The sequence below is a fragment of the Anser brachyrhynchus genome (assembly GCF_964034855.1).
Source record: "Anser brachyrhynchus genome assembly, chromosome: 3".
Lineage (NCBI taxonomy): Eukaryota > Metazoa > Chordata > Aves > Anseriformes > Anatidae > Anser > Anser brachyrhynchus.
Window position 1 is genome coordinate 43,765,533 of NC_137696.1, and position 20,353 is coordinate 43,785,885.

Consider the following 20,353-nt stretch of genomic DNA (forward strand, 5'->3'; position numbering starts at 1 on the left):
AATGTCAGTGTGAAATAACTTCAGAGAAAGAGAGACAAGGGAGCTCAGATGTCGCAAAGTTTACTTAAAAAAAGTGTGAGGTATGAAGTTCTTCTATAGTTATAAAGATGCCCCAGATATTCCATGATATGTTAGCTGGATAAACCAAGGTCACTGTAGAAGCCTCTGACCAAGTGGTCAAAAGTTTCCCCTTGCATTGACAGGGCGGATAAATGGAAATAGGTCTGGGGTTACTGTTTTGATATTTCAAAAGGGCAATCACTGCCAAAACAAGGGATCTGGTTGGGTTAGGCGATCTGAGCCTGAGCAAAACAGGTCCGAGCTTACATCAGGTCAGAGCATGTAACAATAATAAGAATCTATCTCTAAATTGGACCAAAATATGTAAGGAAGGAGCCAGAAACCAAATAAAACAAAAAGGCCCTTCAGAAAGACTACCTTCAGCTTAGGCAGAGAAAAGAACTGCGATATCTTACAGATCCAGAAGTAGAGAGTGAAAACTGCAGAAAATTGAGCTGTGTAAGACAAAGCAAAAGAAATAAAACCAAACACAAATGTATCTTCATCCTTTCAAATACATGTGCACGTATGTTTGCTTTTACATGTGTACTTATGTATATACATGCAAGAACATATAAATATATACTTATAAAAACAACAGGTTAGAAATTTCTGTTTGCTGAACAACAACAACAAAAAAAGGAATATAGACTAAATATAAGCAGGAACAAAAAGAAACAATACTGTCTTCAGTTTTCAATAATTTTCAATAATTATTAGGCAAAAAAAAGGTGAGAATAAGTACATGGTAAATGTAAATTACCAGAAAATAAGCAAAGTTTCTAGTGTGTTTAGGTGAGTCAGAGTAATTCACAAACACTGAAGACTTTGGAAAAAAGTTGTTTGTGTTTTTTTGGAAAGCACTAAACTTGGGAGTAGTGCCATTTGATTAGAAAATAATAAAAATATTAACTGTATTTAAAAGAGGAAAAAAGGAGTCCCAGCAGCTGCAGGGCCAATAAATGTGACCTAAATAGCATGCAGTATTTTAGAACAGATTTTAAAGGAACTGATAATTAAACCAGTGGGGGTATAAATATGTCCCTTTATGAAAGCAAATGAGCATGGAAAAGGTTGCTTGATTTAATTTTTTAGTGCCTAAAGGAGCCCTAACAGGATGTTTGTGGAAGTATTAGGAAAGTTTGTAGTTTATTTTATTTCAGCTCTTGATAAGAAAGATCTGAAGCTCCCTTCCTTCTTCAGAGGTCCACAGATTCAGGGGTGGTTGAATCACGGGTACTTTTAAAACTGAGCAAACCTGTTTTAGCTTGAGCTTGTAGATGACTTCTGAGTGTGTGCACACCTGGTTACCATGGTTTGGCTGATGCATGGTAACTTGTTAACTGGCAAACCTGATCAGGTTTCATCACCTTCTGACATGACAATGTTTGATGCTTTTGTTTTCCTAGTCTATTAGCTTATACAGAGCAGTATTTGGAGTATGATCCTTTTCTTGTGCCCCCTGATCCCTCAAACCCTTGGATATCAGATGATACCACTTTCTGGGAATTGGAGGCAAGGTATATAATTTTATTTCTTCTTTTGGGGGAAGGATACTTAACAGGCTTTTCTTCAAATGTGAAGCTGTCAGACAGAGGTATTGCAGGAAAGTACTGAAATAGAAGGAAATGCAGTATCCTTTTGGTCTTTCCAGCTTTAGTATCATAATATGGGAAGAGCGGTGGATTAATAAATCTGTGTAAAAAGTTACAGTAACCAGATTACAGTGTTCCAGTGTGGGGGAAAAAAAAACACAGCTTTTTAAAATCTGATAACGTTTCCTAGTTGGAAGTCCTTATTCTTCTGTGAAAGTGTATGCATATCATCTTTATCCTGTGTGAGTACGGACTGCCTGGTTACTCATTGCTGAACATTGCACAGATATGACTGATCTGAAACGTGATATATCTCTGGTTGAACTTTAGGACTTTATCTAAATTATATGCACAGAGTATTGGAATACTGAACTATGGCTGATCGTGGGTTTTGTTGTTTTCCCCTATTAGCAAAGAGCCTGGACAGCAGAGGGTGAAGCGATGGGGTTTTGGCATGGATGAAGCTTTGAAAGACCCTGTGGGAAGAGAGCAGTTTCTCAAGTTCCTGGAGTCAGAATTCAGTTCAGAAAATTTAAGGTAAATGAGAGGGACTTTATATTTTAATAACGTCTAAAACACTATTTATTTATTTTTATTAATTTTATTTTTTATAAACCATTCTTTCTGTTTTTTGTTTGCTTGTTTGTTTGTTTGTTTTGGTTTGGTTTTTTGACTCCTTTAAAAATTTTCCTATATCTTATCTTTTGGAGTTCATGTAGGTTGCTACCTGATCCAATATTCAGGCTGAGGGAAAAAATTATATAGTTAGCAGAGACTCACATGAAATATTCTACCATTCATGTCTAACTTTTGGTCAAAATACCCATGTAAAAGGCTTTCTCTCAGCTCATTTTATTTATCTAAGAGTCACAGAACGGTTGAGGTTGGAAGGGACCTCTGGAGATCATCTAGTCCAACTCCCCTGCTCAAGCAGGGTCACCTGGAGCACAATGCACAGGACTGGGTACAGATGGGTTGTGAATATCTCCAGAGAAGGAGACTCCACAGCCTCTCTGGACAGATTATACAGATTATTATACAGGTTTAAGATATTGACACATTCAAAGCTTTTTCAGTAGCTTTTATTAAGTCTGGTGTGATGAGAAAAGTAAAATTTCAAAGAAAAATTGTTTTAAAAAGGGATTTAGAAATAAAAGTCATAAACTTTCATTGTTGGTCAGATTTCTGTGGATTGTCGGTCTTTTGAAAATCTCCACCAAGATAATGAAAAAATTTTCCTACTTGTTGATCAGACAACAAAAGCAGTGTGACAGCTACCTCTCAAATTCCTTACTAATTGCAAAATGCAAAGGTGCTGTTAGTGTATGAATTGTGAATTAAATATATATATATATATGAGCAATATTTTTTTTAAGTGAGGGAGAAATATGATTTGACGGTAGTCCGTTTTTGATGGTAGTCCATCCATTGGCTAATAGCATATTTTGTTGTTGCTTTTCTAAGAAAGTTTTATTATGGTAAGTGTTATTCCAAAGGGATAAATAGCAGCATTGCAATAGACAAATCAGACTGTATATAGTACAAAAGCATGTACACTATAGTTTTCTCTTTATTCTACCTTCTTGTTGGATGTCATCTACATCACTTCCCATTCACCAGTAGCATAAGGAATATAAAATCCTATTTGCACACATTCCAAAACTTAGAAAAATTGTGAACCCCTTTTTAATGTGCTAACTCTTACTCCTAAGTGGTGCAGCATAGCTATTTATAGTAGAGTTACCTTTATGTATCTTACAAAAAACATTTAGCATTTTGTGGGGTTGATTCCTGAATGCTTAGTAATTGCACAGAGCTCCTTGTTTTTAATTTAAGATTGTCCACAGAATAACTGGAGATGGAGTTCTCTAAGTTGCTGGCCACGTTCATGTTCAAACACTGAACTTGCATCACAAATGTATAATAGATACTCTAGACTTTATGATATTTCCCAAATTATTATTTTTTTTGCCTTTGCCTCCATGGAAATATAGCCTGTGCCATATGTGTATATTGATAAATTCATTAGTCACGGATACAGTTTTTTCTTTAATTAACAGGTGAAGCGATAATTTATAAAATCAGAATGATACCAAAAATAAGGAAAGGTGTTTTTTTTTTTTAATTTTTATTTTTATTTGCTAAACATTCTGGCAATTCCTTATGCAGAGCAGCTGTTCAAACATAAATCTATCCAGCCTAGTATATGGTGCAGTTTCTATGCTTTTCTGTGATTAATTTGTCTCTCTGCCAGCTAGAGTGTTACCCACATAATCCCTAGCTCTTTTTTCTAATCCTATTTACAACACCAACCACAGGCAAACTGCAAGTGACTGATCCAGAAAAATACCCTAGAGAAATTTGTTCGAGCTGATTTCTTGACATGCCATCTACTCTTCTGCCTAACTCTCTAGATTCTTATATTGGCATTATAAAATATATGATCTAAGCAACAGTGAATATGAGCTTAAAGGATGTCCCTGGGAAGGATCAGGCGGCATATCAAACTCTTACTGAAAAGGTACTTTCTGTGTTAATTTACTGAAGGAAAACTGTCTCACAATTGCATTTATGAACTTTCAAACTGGGGAAATCATTGCACAGTTAGGCTCAAAAAGTCAGGTTAGAATGCATGAATTTGTAAAGCTTGTTGTGCATAGGAGTCAAAATGTAACAGATCTCAGGAACAGAAATGAAAGGTTTTTGGACATGGTGGTTTCAAGCATTATTGTTAAATAACCCTTAAATTTAAAAGACTGTTTCTTTGCTCACCTGTTAACCTCACTATGGCATTTTTTCTTGTTATTTTTTTAATTTTGGATTTGACAGGCACCTCAGGCAAAATATTTATTTCCATCTATATCTTCCTACTGCAACAAAGTGAGTTCAAGTTGGTAGCTCTTGTCCTTTTGCAGACATAATCATGATAAAATTTACAATAAGCATCATCAAACCTACAATGAGGAAGACAGCCGGGACTGTGGATTCAAGCTACCTAATGCAGTACACAGGATATGCAGAAACTGTGTATTCAATATTAGTCTATTAGAAGTAGTATACCTCACTTCAGTGAAAAAAATCCCTGAAATGTGAATCAATAATTAAGTCTACCAGATTGTTGTGGTTTAACCCGCCTGGCAGCTAAACACCACACAGCCGTTCGCTCACCCTCTCCCCTCCCTCTCTGGGATGGGGGAGAGAAACGGGAAAGTGAAGCCTGTGAGTTGAGATAAAGACAGTTTATTAAGACAGGAAAATAATAATAACAATAATAATAATAATAGTGATAATGGTAATAGTATTAACAATAATAATGTGTAAGAAAACAAGTGATGCACAATGCAATTGCTCACCACCCGCTGACCGATGCCCAGCCTATCCCCGAGCAGCCGGCCCCCCACCCCGGCCAGCCACCCCTATATGTTGTTTAGCATGACGTCAGATGGTATGGAATACCCCTTTGGCCAGTTTGGGTCAGCTGTCCTGGGTCTGTCCCCTCCCAGCTCCTGCTGCACCCCCAGCCTGCTCGCTGGCAGGACAGAGCAAGAAGCCGAAAAGTCCTTGGCCTGGTGTAAGCGCTGCTCTGCAACAATTAAAACATCAGCATGTTATCAGCGCTCTTCTCATCCTAATCCAAAACATAGCACCCTACCAGCTACTAGGAGGAAAATTAACTCTGTCCTAACTGAAACCAGGACACAGATACACTGTTTGTATTCAAGTGTGATTATCTAGGTAGTTAAATGGTCTGGTATTACTGTTTCATTAACTTGAACTGAGAGTGTCTAAGCTGGCTGAGAATCTGAGTCTTAGTGGATATAGATCGTGTTTTAAGAAACAGAACAGGGATAAAGAAACTTGAGTCATGAATTAAAACTGAGAACTGTGCAATCATTAGGTATGCAATCAGGGTTCACTTTCTTACTCTGTATCTCCATGCTTTTTCTTTGCCTGTAAATTGGGATTAAAAGTATTTCACTTTCTAAAGGGGTGTTGTTTTAAATGGTAACAAAGGAGCAAAACTTACCTTTCTGCTGGGAGAGGGAACTGAGAAAGCTCTAAGCCATCCCCAGTGAATCTAGCCCTGCTTGATCATTTAGCAATGACCTCTTGAAAAGGTCTGATAAGGTCTATCAGTGTGGTAGTTTCACTACAGTGTGACTGCAGTTTGCTAAAAAGCAGGTTGGATTCTACATTCAACTAACACAGTCTATATGGCTGGTAATCTTTCTTTACCATGCAGCTTTTTTTGGAAGGATTGCTTTGCATACAGGAGAGCAAATAGTTAAAGTACCACACAATTTTGATAATGATTCCCACTGCCCATTACAGATATGGTGACCGTACTTAAAATTCACAATACTTAAGTTTTAGCATGATCCACTGCTACTGAGACCAGTTGCAAGTCTGCCCAAGAATGGAAAAAGGAATTTTCAAAGACAGTGAGCTAGCGAAATGAATCTTACTGCAATGTGGAACCTGGTGGCCTAATTTCTTCATCTCTGTAAAAAATCCACATTCCTCTCCATATCCTTTGTCTTTATACTGCAGAATTCTTTGGAAAGTTGGTATTCATATGCTGGCTGTACATTTGCTCCCAGGTGGTTGTTTCGTAGGACCTTCAGCCTGATCTGAAGATTGAAATGGTTTCAGTCCTGCCAATCAGAAAGCCTGTCCAAGTGCATTATGCAGTTTTGATGTAGATGGAATCTCCAAGGCTGCAAAAGCCTCACAGGTTAATCAGTGGAGGGCAGTGACAGCACATCTTCCATGATGCACAGAAGCAAAAGCCGTTGGACCTGTTGCCCGTTCCTTATTTATTAGTTTCCATATTGTATGAGTAAATTAAGGAAAAGGAGCTTTGGGTTGTAGTTGTCCAGAAAAAGAAGAGATAGACTGAGAAATTAGCTAGATTTAGGTGTTTTCTCTATAAAATTTCTGTGAACAGACTGCGGCAGACTGAGATTTTGTGAAGTGTTTGTCGTGGATTCATGCATGTAAGTTGCTGTAAGAATGTTCTGTAATGGAGATAGTTGCTTTAATTATGTTCTGTAGAATGAATAGATTAAAAAGCTACATGCACTACCAAAAATGTGCACTGTTGCCTACAGACTGTTTCAGTCATAGTGTTTAATTGTATGTTTAATTTACTTCAGTTGTTCTGGTTATTCTTTTAATTGCACCATGACAGTGCTTTTACCAAACCACTGATAGAGAGAATGTTGCAAGAGGTAATATATATTTTTTTTTATCAAATCCAGCCTGTTTCACTTTCTTCTTTTGTTGTGCTTTGTTACTGATGACCATTCTTGATGACTTTAAATGCAAAACATTTCTGTCTACAGTAACAGTGGAAGACAGAGTTACAAAGTATGAAGAACAATAAACCATCCTTGATGTTTGCAAGTCCGAACAGAAACATTGGCAATGACACTTTCTCACACAATATGGGCACTGGTAACGTTTATCCCTCATAATGTTGATTATGAGCCCCTGTTCTGAGTGCTAATAGCTTGGCCAAAACTTAATCCTCGAGGCTGAAATTGCCTATGCTTTACTTCCATTTCAGACTCAAGTGTAATCTTCAAGTCTAAAAAATGCTGCCATTTTTGCAGATCAGATCAGAAGAAACTAGCTATAAGATTTAATTTTCTCTGCCATTCTTTTGGAGACTTTCATCACCACTATGTCTTGAAGCTTTAAGTTGTACTTGTCAAGAAGGTGGATTCCAGGAGTCAAAGTGCAGTACTTCTTGCCCCTAGAATATGTTAGATGATTTTTTTCTATGAAGTTTGTTAAGGTTTTGCTGAAAATGCTGAAGGGTCTGTCCTCTGACCTGTTGTGTTACATACTGAGTGCAAAGCCCACGTAATACCCACTTCACTTTTTCCACATTGCCTAAACATCACACATTTGTGGAGAATCAGTGCAGCTTTTCTCTCTCTGTGTTCCCATGCTGTTCTAAATTTAACTGATTAGCTTGATCTGAGATCTGTTGTTGGCTGCTTGAGACATTTAGGTCAGTTAATGGGACAGAAGCTGTGCTGCAGCTGTGCTATTTATCTGGCAAGGCCACCCTCACTTTGAAAGTAATCCAGCTGGAGGACATAATTCCCAGATGTCTTGCAACATGTGTCCTACCATGTCATGTGGCTGGAGGTGCAATTATTGTGTGCTATCCAGTCTTGTTCAGCTATACATCTGGAATGTGACCCAGCATGGGGCAGCCCAAATGCTGGGACAGAAGACAGTGGCAAGGTTTATACTTGTGTGTCTAATCAAATGGTACAGAGCATCCTCTAGAGAAGGTCTCCATGGTTGAAGCAAACCTACACCAACAGGACTTCCAATTTTCTTCCACAGACAGAGAGATTGGGCTCTAGATCCTTCCATGAAGTAGCACTGTGTCTGTGTATATCATTGTCCAGAATATGCAGCTGGGTTTCCCTCTCCATTTTCCCCTCGCCTGGCCTTGCATATATTTACTGTTGCAGACTATGCCTCCTTTGCCACAGGAGTCTTCCCTTGCTCTGGCCACAGCCCATGAGGCAGAGGGCTATAAAAGGGAACAGGGAGATTTTTTGATCTGGGACCAAGTCTTACAGACTCCATTTAATCTTCTTTCAACAATCTGTGCTTTTGCTTGCCATGTGATATTCAGAAATGTTATTTCTGAAAATGCAAGAGGTGGCAGCCTTATTTTTGGCATTTCTTAACTTTGCATATTTGACTTTAACTCTTCTGTGGGAGGAAGGCAGGCGTTTTTGCTTTAAAGCTCAGTAAGTAGTTTAAGATGTTGAACTGGATGTTGGCTGTGAAATAAGCTTCCTAGACATAACATACTGCAGAAATCAGTATTTTCTTCCTACTTTTAAAGAGGTTTCTATATTTAAAGCCTCACATTTTCAATAGGGTGGTTTAGGGTGGTTTTTTTTTTTTTTTGAATGCTAATGTTAGAAGAGTAAAATAAAATCAATTTATTGAAGATCTGGTGTTCAGCCTCTAAGCATGTATCTATACAACCTTTCTATTCCATACTGGAAGCTGCATGTTTTCTCAAAGTTCAATTTATCTCCCATCTATTTTCCCATAATTGAGCCTACTATATGGAAACAGTTTACTTGCAAAACAAAATAGCATCCTGAGGCATGTTTATGGTGACTTCCAGAAATATTGGCAATGATATAAAGCAACAAACAAGAATGTGACAGCTTTGAGCTAGATACTCAAGATGTCTGCAGGGTGATAGAAAATGTGTGTTTACAAAGAACTTCTTTCCCTTTCATTTTTCTATTCCTTACCTGACTTTGATACACATGAGTAATCATTCAGTCCCAGAAGATGCATTTGAAGGGGTAGGCACTGCAGGATATACACTTTTAAATGCAAATATTGAAAGCAGCTTAAGGAAACCAAAGTAGGTTGCCCAAATTTGACAGAGTTAGAGTTTGTGTGCTGCACAGTTTTAAAACTTGAGTTATGAGGCTTCTATTCTTCCTGCTATGCCGTCAGATTCTCAGGATATGTCCCCAGGCTCTGTGCAGATCTGTGACCAATTCACACTGTAGTTCACAGAGGTATGTGGTGGCACCCAGAATTTTGAAAAAAAAAAAAAATGTCTCTGTGTTGGCACAGACTCTCTTTGTGACCTTGTTGACAACACTGTACGTTATTAATATATTTGCAAAACTGGGGCAATATTACTTCACTATCTCTTGGAGAATTTTAAGGGATTGTTAGACTGAAAGATTGTGCTACAGAAAGATACTACAGAAACTGGAGGGTGTAGAAAAACATAAAAGTCAGCTCATTAGAGTGAAGCTGACTGTAGTGGCTTGCAAGTGATGAGCATGGGCTCCTTGCATCTGTGCTACAAAGGAGTTTCAAAACAGGACTGTGAAGGATTAATTGCTTCCCAGAAGGTAAATCATCTCAATTGAAGAATGTCTTATAGGAGAAGTACTATAAGGTTTTCTTTGCTGTGCTTTACTTTCCTCTCTTAGGAGTTGGTGCAGTAGTTATATTAGGATTTGGACTGAGGGTACTATCATTTTGCTTTCTTGAGGGGCCTGCATACCGTTCCGTGGTTCCTCTCTCCTAACCATCCCCTATTTAACTAAGCTAGGAGAGCTCAGTTTGATCTCATAGCATAAGCAGGGTTGAGACACATTTTAAAGGTACACCTAAATTAATTGTCAGCCTTGTAAAATCTGAGTTGTTTCACAGTTAACTCACTTCAAGGTTCAGCTGACCTGTTTTGCAGGATCAGCCATGTCAAAACAACACTGAAAAGTTGCAGTGGTATATATTGGACATGTAACATGATAAAAGTCATACTTTAGCTCTCTGAGGCGAAAAAAAAATAAATAAAATCTATGTAAGTGGTCTGCACCATGTCTAAGCATGGGATCCTGACTGAGTTTAGAATTGTTTTGCACAGTGAGTTTGAACACCTATAGAAAACAATAAAGAGCTCATGATAGCAGTTGACAACTGAGTAACAAAGCTCATAGCTAGGGAGCTGTGATCAGTGTGATCACGCCTTTCTTTTGTGAACCTCCTCCAGACTGATGGAAGGATACCATGAAATGGCTGGCACTGTACATGGCTGCTTGATGCTGGCTTGCACTGCACCAGAAGAGGAAAAAGAATTGGCACTTCCGTTCAGCATTGTAGTAAAAGATATGTATAGAAATGCATTACTGGAGAAATAATTGAAATTATAGCAGGCAAAATAAATGCTTTTCTGGTTTATACATCATTTGTGGAGTATAAGTAACAAAATTACAGATACAGTTATACAGTTTATAGTTTAGCAAGGCTCTGATTTATGTAGCTAGCAAGAACATAAGTTCTCATTAGCTTCTGAAGTAATGTCAAAAAGCAATAGGTTTATAAGTGATATAAGCCCTTGTGGCTCAGGTGAAATGAAACCTCAGTTTAATTCCAGTCAGATGGAAACCTTCCTGTAAGCGAGTTACCCATACATAAGTAATGAAGGATTTCACACCTGTCTCATGAAGGCTTATAATCGCTTTTTAAGGCAGCGGGATTGCCTGATGCAGTATACCAGTTCTGATCCCAGCATAAATGTATAGATTTTGCCTATTTTAGGGCATTTTAGATAAAACCTTCAGTTACTTTTTTTACTACTTTTTTTAAGAGAAAAGAAGAGTGTCACTGTTTCATTAGTGATCATACTGAACTGGAAGTCAAGATGCTATATTGTACCATAGGTTCTGGTTAGCGGTAGAAGACCTGAAGAAGAGGCCTATCCGTGAAGTTCCTGCTCGTGTCCAAGAAATCTGGCAAGAATTTCTTGCTCCAGGTGCACCCAGCGCCATCAATCTAGATTCAAAAAGTTATGACAAAACCACGCAGAATGTAAAGGACCCTGGAAGATACACGTTCGAAGATGCTCAGGTCAGTTTGCAATCCTGTTTAGGGACATATAAAACAGAATATTTGCTATTGAAATGTATATAGATTAAATAAGATATATTTGGGAATTACAAGGTAATGCTCTGTTTTCTAATATGACATTTTGGAAATTCAAATGAGTAACATGTCTTTGTTTCTTGAGGCCTATAAATTATTAATGCTTTTCATGAAACTTCTTTACCTGAAGTAGAATCTTCAAGCGGTCTTCAAATTGAGCAGAGCATATATTGCTATGAAAATTATATTTTCATGTTCCTGTTTTCTTAATCTTTTTATTCAGTTACATAAAGAGAAAAGCTTCTGCCCTGTGCACAACAATTTCTAGTTCTCAAGATCTGTCTCCGAAGGACTTCCCTTGATACAGGCTCAATGTCTATTCTCTTGATGCATGTCTAAAACTGTTGTCATTTATAGTAGTCAGAGGTTACCATCATGAAAAAATATGACCTATGTGAAATAACACTTTGTAATGGCTTGTTCAGAAATATCACATTCCATGGATGTTGTATTTTCTGTTCCTTATTAAACTGTCATTTAAAGAACAGCAGGCAAAGGTTCTAAAGATGTATTCTTAAATAAGCAGTATTATAGGAGTAAAGAACAGTCTGTAAACACCTTATTTGCCTTTTGGAATTTTGATTTAGTCAATTTTTGAATATCAGAATATCATAATCAAAAAATACTTTTGGTCAGAGCTAGGTTTGTGAAAGTACTCTTTTCTTTTTTTTTGAGATGGAAGCTAAAGTTAAGAACAAAGCAAAACAGTAAAATACAAATCTCAGTTCTTGTCAAGAAACAAACAACAAAAACAACAACCAAACAAACAAAAAGACAAAAAAAAAACAACCCAAGCACTTAAATATTAAATGAGACACTTCATGTGACTCATAACTTAATATTTCATATCTGCAAGCTTCTGAGAAAAGCAATAGAAAATAACTGGATTCACAGTAAAAGTCATAGAACTAGTATCATCAGCAGCCCGGTGATGAAAATTTAATTATTAATGCAAAGTGAAATGGTGTCAAAAGGAGACTGAGATCATATCCCTGCAGAATTTTCTAAAGCTTGATTATTAGGACATCATCTTGGGAGTCAGGAGATGCAAGTCCCACAAAGGAGAGATTGGAATTGAATCTGGCCTTTCTACTTTTTGGGAAAGTGCCTCTGCCCTAAATAGGGGGGGGAATAATTCTACTAATTCAAAAAGAAAGTAAATCTGTGTGCTCTCATTTTGCTATTATTAGAATAGCAACCTATGATGCAACAATAATATTGTCATTAGACACTATATCATACACACTGTGCATTAAGCCAAACATGCATTTTTTGCTTGCATCTACTGAGCTACTAGAGATTTAGGAAAGTAGTGTACAGTAAGGACATGTTGCACAAATAAACACTCCAGCAAGTTTAGAGGTTGGAAAGAAAATTTGTCTTTGCAGTTGACTCAGTAAAGGAAAATTAAATTCTTCGCCAGCATCCAATGTTTGTTTCACAAAAATAGGTGTAAAAATAGGTGTAATATTTGAACACTGTTTTACTTTCAGATCTTTTTTTTTTTCCCCCATTAATTTATGAAAGAGGTTGAGCATGCGGTCTTTATGCAAGCAGGACTTTTTCCTCCTGTCAGGCTTCTGCATATTTGATCCAGTTCAGTGTACAGCTTGAACCAGGAAGCCTCCATCTCACAGAGAAAAGGGAACAGACCATACTCACCACACTCCAACTCAAAGCTTTAGGACTTTTGCGCTGTGCCCCACTTGATGTGCCAGAGTTTTGTCAGGAGCAGGGCTCTGCCTCTTGAGAAAGGGACCGCTTACAAGTCATTTGGCAGTCAGTGAGTCATTTAACTGTGCTTTAAAATGCTTTAAAAAGCATTTCTGGACTGAAAGATGACACCATGGAACTCCATACCAAATGAGAGTGATACATAAGTAAAAACAGACTGATAGTGCTAAATAATAACCTGTCTCAATTCCTGACTTATTGTACATTAACAATACTAATACAACCTAATTTCTACTTGCTTTTACAGGGTTGATTTTTGAACAGATATAGCATTTTAATGCTCAGCACCACTGATATGTACAACAGTACCAGAGTCCTTTTTGCTCTCAGTTGGCTGAATTGTCAGTTCTCATACACACTGAACAGAATTAAAACTCCCCCAAATGCACAAGCCTAAATTCTGAATATACACCAGATTTTCTAAGCTTAGTGTAGAAAATACAATGAAAGGCACTTAGAATTATTCTCGAGAATTTCTAACAAAACAAAGATTAAAAATCAGCTTTAATTTTGCCCTGCCATAATTTTTAATGTACTTTTTTTTATTTATTTATTTTTTATTAATTATATCCAGCGGCAAGCTGAGAAGCAGTATTTACTTTACAGTTTATTTGTTCTTTCCTGATTGCTGTGCTACAAGTTTCTTGTAGGAAAAGGTAGGGCTTAAGTGAAAAAAATAAAAATAATAATAATAATAAATAAAAAAAAACAACCACCTAACACAATTCAGTAGATTTTTTTAAATATTTTTGTGAAAGTATTTCATGTTTAGATTTCTTTTTCTAAAAATCCTTCTTCTAAGATTATAACCAGAACAAGATTATAAGGTGTCTTACATTAATGATTTTAGTGTTTTTATTTTATTTTAATTTTAATTTTACAGAGGTGAGAATGCTCCAAGAAGAAAAGCTCTATAAACTGCTTGTGTCATTTTTTTCCTGGATTAGGGTTTCCAGATTTTAATATGCATCTGAAGAATAAATATCTTGGAAATTAGATTAGCCTGGAACTGCTTTTCAATTTGCATATGCATTTTCCTTTTTATATTATCAGCTGGATAGCAGAATAAACATCTCTCAAATAATGCTTTCAAGAAAAGCCAAGGGACATCCCTCGTAGGTTAAGCACTTATCTGTTGTGCTAAATTAGAAACCTAGTTCCTTTTCCAGCCTATCAAGTAAGAAAAGCATCTCCAGAAATTAGTTCAGAAAATTTGGTGGGAAAGAAACCAAGGTTCCTGATTTTGTCACTTAACTGAACTGGCTAATGTAAGGGAGGTTTGAAACTGGGCCTGAAGCAAGGACTCAGTTGTAAATGCTCAGAGAAGATAATTCTGTAGTGAAAATAGGGACAAGAAGTTAAAGAAATGTGTGCTGTATTCTTGTATATAACAAATAGTTGTGATTTCTGCTTTAGCAACAGTTAGCAACTCAGCCTTAGCTGCAGAATTGCAACCTCCCATCTCATAGGACTTCCCATTCAAAATAGTGCTAGCTGATATACATTTTGCAGACACGATTGCTTCCCATTTTACTCATATCTTCCTTTATGAGAGTAACACCACCTTCTTTCCCTTTCAGGAGCACATTTACAAACTGATGAAAAGTGATTCTTATCCTCGTTTTATACGATCCAGTGCCTACCAGGAGCTGCTACAGGCCAAGAAAAAGGTATTGGTCCATCTTGCCTTTGTCTTGCCACTGTGCAAAGCAGTGGTTATGTTTGCAACAATACTCAGTCTTCTCTCCCCTGTGCCAGTGCAACTGGATATCTGGTAGGTGACCAACTTGGCGTGTTTGGAGGGTCACATACACACAGGAGTTCAATATACATATATGTTTATATATCCTGCATGTGGGCATGTTTCAATGAGTTAATCTAGCAAAACTTATTTTTATTTTTACATCCCATATTGTACTGTTTTCTCTGTTATGAAGCACCTTAAATTGCAAAGTGCTTTACAAATACATTAAAAAATTAAATAAAATCCCAGAAGAATAGTCTTTCATGTTTGCAAGTTTGCTTATGTAATAATTGTTGTTCTCTTTATTCCACCTGTAAAAACTACAGAATGTGTTTAGAAGCAGTCTCATTCATATGAATAACTTCTAATTTCAACTAGAAAAATAGGGGCTTCCTAATTTGTTTCTTTCCCTATTATTACATGAATAGTTCTGAATAGGCTAGGAATCTGACTTGAAAAACTGATCAAGTCACACTTCTGCAAACAGAGGCTCATGTCTTGGTATGTAATATTTGCTTAGAAAATTCCAGATTATGGAATGAGTTCCAAATAGACATAGCCCAGAGTATGTGAAGCAGCTTATGCAATGCAGATTTCTATAATGATAAATAATTTATTAGTGGGCTCTAAATAATGATATCCTACAATCATCTGGGAGCCCCGTGCCTGCAAAATCAGGGCCCTGTCATTACTGGAATAAGGTAGTGATTAGCACCGTAGCATTCTATTGTTTATAATGACGACCTAAAATTATATGAAAGTACTGTGTGATTTTGTTTTTTGTTCAAACATTGATTTCTGAAGATCCAATATAGAGAGAGATGTTGAAAATACCAGAATGCTACAACTGTCCGTGTGAAGTCCTTAAGTTTGTGATTGTCAGTTCATTAACACAAGATGTGCACTTCATTATTTCTTTTTATTTTCAGTTTTTCTTTTAAAGCAAACCATTTTGATCCCCATGAAAAATATTTTTTTTGTTGAAAACTATATCTGCTTTGCCCATCTGCTGTTTTGCAGTCACATTACAGCTTCATACCTTTGTTTGCTTCCTGATTTATACAAACTTTGTTTTGCAGTCCATTGTTTCATCAATCCTTTTCTACTCCATTTTTCTTGCTTTTCTTTTTCCCCTTCTTTTTCTTTTTGTTTCCTTTTTTTTATTATTTTATTTTAAATTTAAGTTGGAAAACACACTGGATCGTCGAACATCTTTTGAGAAATTCACACGCAATGTGGTAAGTTTGTTGCCTCAGAAGACTAGTAAACCTGATGGGACATCCTTCTCCCTTCCCCCTCACCAGTCCTTCCTTTCCCTTTTTACTTCTCTAACCTGACAGTTAAAAGTGTACTTATCACAGTTTGTGAATTTTCCTAGGAATGACAGCTTTATAATGTGCTTTCATTGGAACCCCTCCTCCCTAGTCCCTTTTCCACTGACCTTTATAGTCACACATGGAGGAATGGACCTCTGGGAGCCATGCTTTTTGCATTAAGAAGCATGAAATAATTCACTTTTTTTTTTGTTTTGTTTTTCAGTTGTAGTAAAGAATCTGTGAAAACCTGCTTGATGTTGTCCCTTTTTCTGGTGCCTCTGCCCACCCCCCCACCCCCCCCCCCCCCCCAAAAAAAAAAAAATAAAAACAAACAAAAAAACCAATCCTGATACCGTTTGAATACACCGGATTTCATTCCTGTCTCCTTTTTGTTTTACTAAAAAAGAGTTTGTCCCATTTTTGTAATTTGGTACAGGGGAAAATAAACTATAATAATTACCCTGTCTTCTTCAATGTCTAGCACAGCTTCTTCAGGACCAAAGAAATGATGCTGATGATGAACAAGGGTTTGAGTGGGATTTTAATTATGGGCTACAGGAACTGATTATTTTTTTTTTTTAATAATAATTTTGGAAAGATATTTCACCAAGGTAAAAAAATGAAGGCTGGTGAATTTGCTGTGGGCATTCTGTTGTCACCAGCCAAAAGATCCACTGATTTCCTGAAATGTGGGATTCTTTTTACTTATCCAGTTTCTTTGGATTTTTTTTAACATTGTGAAAGTTCCAACTAAAGCATTCAACGCGTTTATTTTTGTAGGGCAGAAACATCCCTATTTTCCCATGCCATAAAAACTGTACACCAACACTGAGGGCGAGCACTAACCTGTTATGAAAAGAGGTAGAAAGATCTTGGATTATACTCAAGTTTGTCTGCATTGTCTGTTGAATTGTGCAGTTGATGCTGCTGTGTGTGCGTGTGCGTCTGTGGCTTTTTCTGTGACCTGGTTAGTGGAGCTGTGTGCATTGAAATGAAAAATATTAGAGCTTTCAGCAAAGATCATGGTTTTTGTTTTTTAGTTTCTAGGGAAGGAGAAGCAGTTCTCAGGAACTGCGTCCCATATAATGGGGCTTAAGAGTATTTCCTCAAGTATTTAAATTATATATACTTTCCAGTAATCAGAACAAGAAACGAATGCAGTGAAAGAACAAAGTTTTGTGAGGCTGTTGGAATATCTCACATGTTAAAACAAAACTGTAATCCTTTAACTACTTACTTATAGGTAAAGGCTTCCTGTAATATGCTTTGAATCCACTGTAATCAGGAACAAATTTTAATTCAATGTGATAAAGTCAATAAAAGACTAAAAAGTAAATAAACAGCCACAAAGGAAACTATCCCAACATTTGAAACAAAAACCCCAATTTTTTGCATGGTGGTGTTGCCATAGCATGTTGCAGTGTGATTTGTGTGTTGTCTAAATAGGTTGATCTATAAAACAACATTATACATGACAACGTTATACATGGTAATTCTACTTTCTTCCATGGAGGTGTTTAACAGAAAGTTCCATAGTAATAAATGAGTCTATGTCAATGAAAGAGAGCACAGAAAGTAAAGCAGTACATCTGGGACCTCTGAGAGCCAGGGTTTTCCCAGCCATCATGCATGGCAAGCTACAATAAGTAGGTTTGGAGTTTAAGCAGCCAACAGACCAGGAATTGGTTATGGTAAAAAGTATGTAAACAGGTGGCTGTTAGGAGAGAAATAGCAAGCAGCAGGCAGATGTAAGGAAAATACAACACACACACACACACACAAAAAAAAAAAAAAAAAAAAAGAAAAAAAGAAAAAAAAAGTGAAGACAGAGCAGGAAACACTGAGATTTCTCTTACTAAGTTTGCTCCCTCTCAGAGCAGTGCTGCTGATAAACCAGCAGTTCTGTGCACCAGCACTAGACACCAGCGTTGTGCTCTGCAGGCATGCCTGACGTTCAGCAGCTAATTCCAGGGCAGAAGTACCAGAAGAGCAGGATGCCAGAGATGTAAGTCAGGCCCAACAAAGAAGCTGTGAGATAGAGATGGGAATGAAGTTTTCTGTACATGAAGCATTGGTACTTCTTCGGGAGAAGAGGGTGATTAATTTTTCATGGTGCAAGCTAGAAAATAAAAACTGTGGGTTTGCTTTTCCTGAAACTGCTACTCTATCAATGTGGGGGGAGTCTGTCAAGTCAGATCAGCTACAAAAGTAAAACATGTCACTGCTAAACATATGTTCTTGATTATATCAGCAGCTATGAGGCTTGCAAATTACTCCAGAATGTCAGGATCCTCAACTGTAAACCTTTTCCATGAGAGGACTGAGTTTGCATTCCCCCCCAGCCCAGAACCCCTTGCCACCAGGAATCCTTGTTCTTCCATTCTTGTTCTCTGTTATGATGAGTTTGTATGTAATTACGTACCTCAGTACAGTGGTTCCGACATGCAAGAATGAGGGAAATGTTTCTCAGAATATCCTAAAATGTACTGATTAACGTGTTCAACTGCAAAGAGAGAGACTGCGGTATAGATTTGCTCTTCTGATCGATACAGAAAATAGATCTGAAACGGGTCTTCTACACCCAAGGCCGATGCTGTGCTCTCTGAATGATTTAGAAAGAAGGAAATGTTATTTTCCTTTCTCCTCTGATGTTTTAGAAAATTAAGATTAATTTTCACTGTTATTTTTTTATTAATTACATCCAAGTGACTTTCTATTGATTAAATTAGACCTCTTTTTTTTCAATTTAAAATATTTTAAAAACAAACAAACAAAAAACAACAACAACACAGTAACTTCAGTTGTGTCTAGGGACTGAACCTGAGAGGATGACCTTGTAATTCATAACCTGAGTTGTTAAGCTGGAGACTCTAGGAGATTCCTGAATCTTTCATTCGACGGATCAGTGATGACTGAAAGTGGATTATACTTGCTACAGAAAACATTTGCTAAACTAGCAAGATTATAAACTTTGTAAGGGCAATCCCTCTGTATTATACATTAAATTAAATGGAAATCACCTAGGATAATCAGTCATTATCTTAGTTTGGTGGGGAAAAATTAAAAGTGGAGCTATGTACACATAAAAAACTAGGCTCTACAGTTCTTTGACATTTTTGAGTTTTCTTTCCAGAAAACTTTCAATAATTTAGTGCACTTTATGAAAGCCCTAAATGCACAACTAAGAGCATCAGATATTTAGCTTGCACTGTAAATTTTATAGTGCAAAATTGTTAATGCTTTTGGCAGTCTGCAACAGACTATATGTATAGTGTTAGAAACACACCTGCATGAATGTACAATATAGGTAAAATAATAGCAAACTGGCATTTGCCATATGTAACATTTATTACTGAACACTCAGTCTGCCTCTGAGTAGTACACACAGCTGTTCTTGGTGTGCTTCCTTTATTCATAGTCCCAGGTACGGTGTGATAATACAGTGCACACAAACTTTGTGCTGCTGGCATGATGCCACTGGATAGCTGCATAGTTTGGAATACCTTCTGCACCCAGAAGTGTCCCAGCAAAGTGAGTGACGGTGTGCCCCAGGCTCCCCACTGGCCTGCTCAGTCCCTTGGCTTTCCATTTGGGAATAACTAAGGTCTAGTCACCTGCAGAGCCCCGAGGAGGTGAGTAGGAAAGTTAAAGGCATAAGCCAGGGAGCAGGAAAATCTCACTGCTTGCCACAGTACAAGAGAGGGAGAAATCAGCTGTTTCTGTGGCATTTAAAAAATGAAATTTTTTAGAGGACTTTAAATGAGGAAAAAATCAGTATTAAAAAAAAAAAAAAGTCAGAAAACTCCCTCTACCTCAAGTAACAGCATCTACACTGCAAAGAAAAACGAGTGAAGGAAGCACTGATAACGTTGATGGGAGCAAAGAGGTTCTATAAGGAAGACTTTTGGCTTCAATTTCTCATGTGCATTGGCATTTGTGACAGTGGCAGACTGATAGTCTGAGCAAGCCTGCCTGATGCTTAGCTGTGATAACTGATCTGGAAACCCAAAACAAAGGCATCACATTTACAGAGTAGCCTCACTTAATTGCCACTGCATACACATTTTCTTGTCTCAGCAGTAAACAAGCTAGCAGGGCAAGGTGCAGCCTCCTCCTCAGAGCCTCCTTGGGGGAGATACTCCATCACCACGTGTGGGTGTCACAGCTTCAGATGCCACCGTCAGTGTTAGAGTTTCATCTGTTGCTGCCTAATTGTAGAGAAGGTGAAGAAATGGGCTTGTTTCAAGTTCGTGGTGTTTTATGAAAAATACAGCCAGTGCAAGACTGACCAAACTCAGTTCATATAAGTCGGAGAGCCATCAGATGATGATTATCTTCACTCATAACCTCAAAAACAAGACTGTGTTTAATAACACCGAGTTTAAAACCATTATATGTTACATTAC

General features: G+C 37.3%; 1 protein-coding gene across 15 annotated transcripts in view; it reads left to right on the forward strand.

Moving 5' to 3' along the window:
• The window catches only part of RGS7 (regulator of G protein signaling 7), a 279,466-nt gene that overhangs the window by 236,631 nt on the left and 22,482 nt on the right, over nt 1–20,353 (forward strand). For 6 of the 15 annotated variants that reach the window (XM_080585131.1, XM_080585139.1, XM_080585133.1 and 3 more), the window contains 4 exons: nt 1,470–1,580; nt 2,067–2,192; nt 10,892–11,078; nt 14,468–14,557. In XM_080585131.1, coding sequence (XP_080441257.1) covers nt 1,470–1,580; nt 2,067–2,192; nt 10,892–11,078; nt 14,468–14,557 — 514 coding nt within the window. Of the gene's footprint in view, nt 1–1,469; nt 1,581–2,066; nt 2,193–10,891; nt 11,079–14,467; nt 15,870–16,727; nt 16,809–20,353 lie in introns of all 15 variants that reach the window. The other 9 variants (XM_080585141.1, XM_080585134.1, XM_080585129.1 and 6 more) reach the window with 3 other exon arrangements.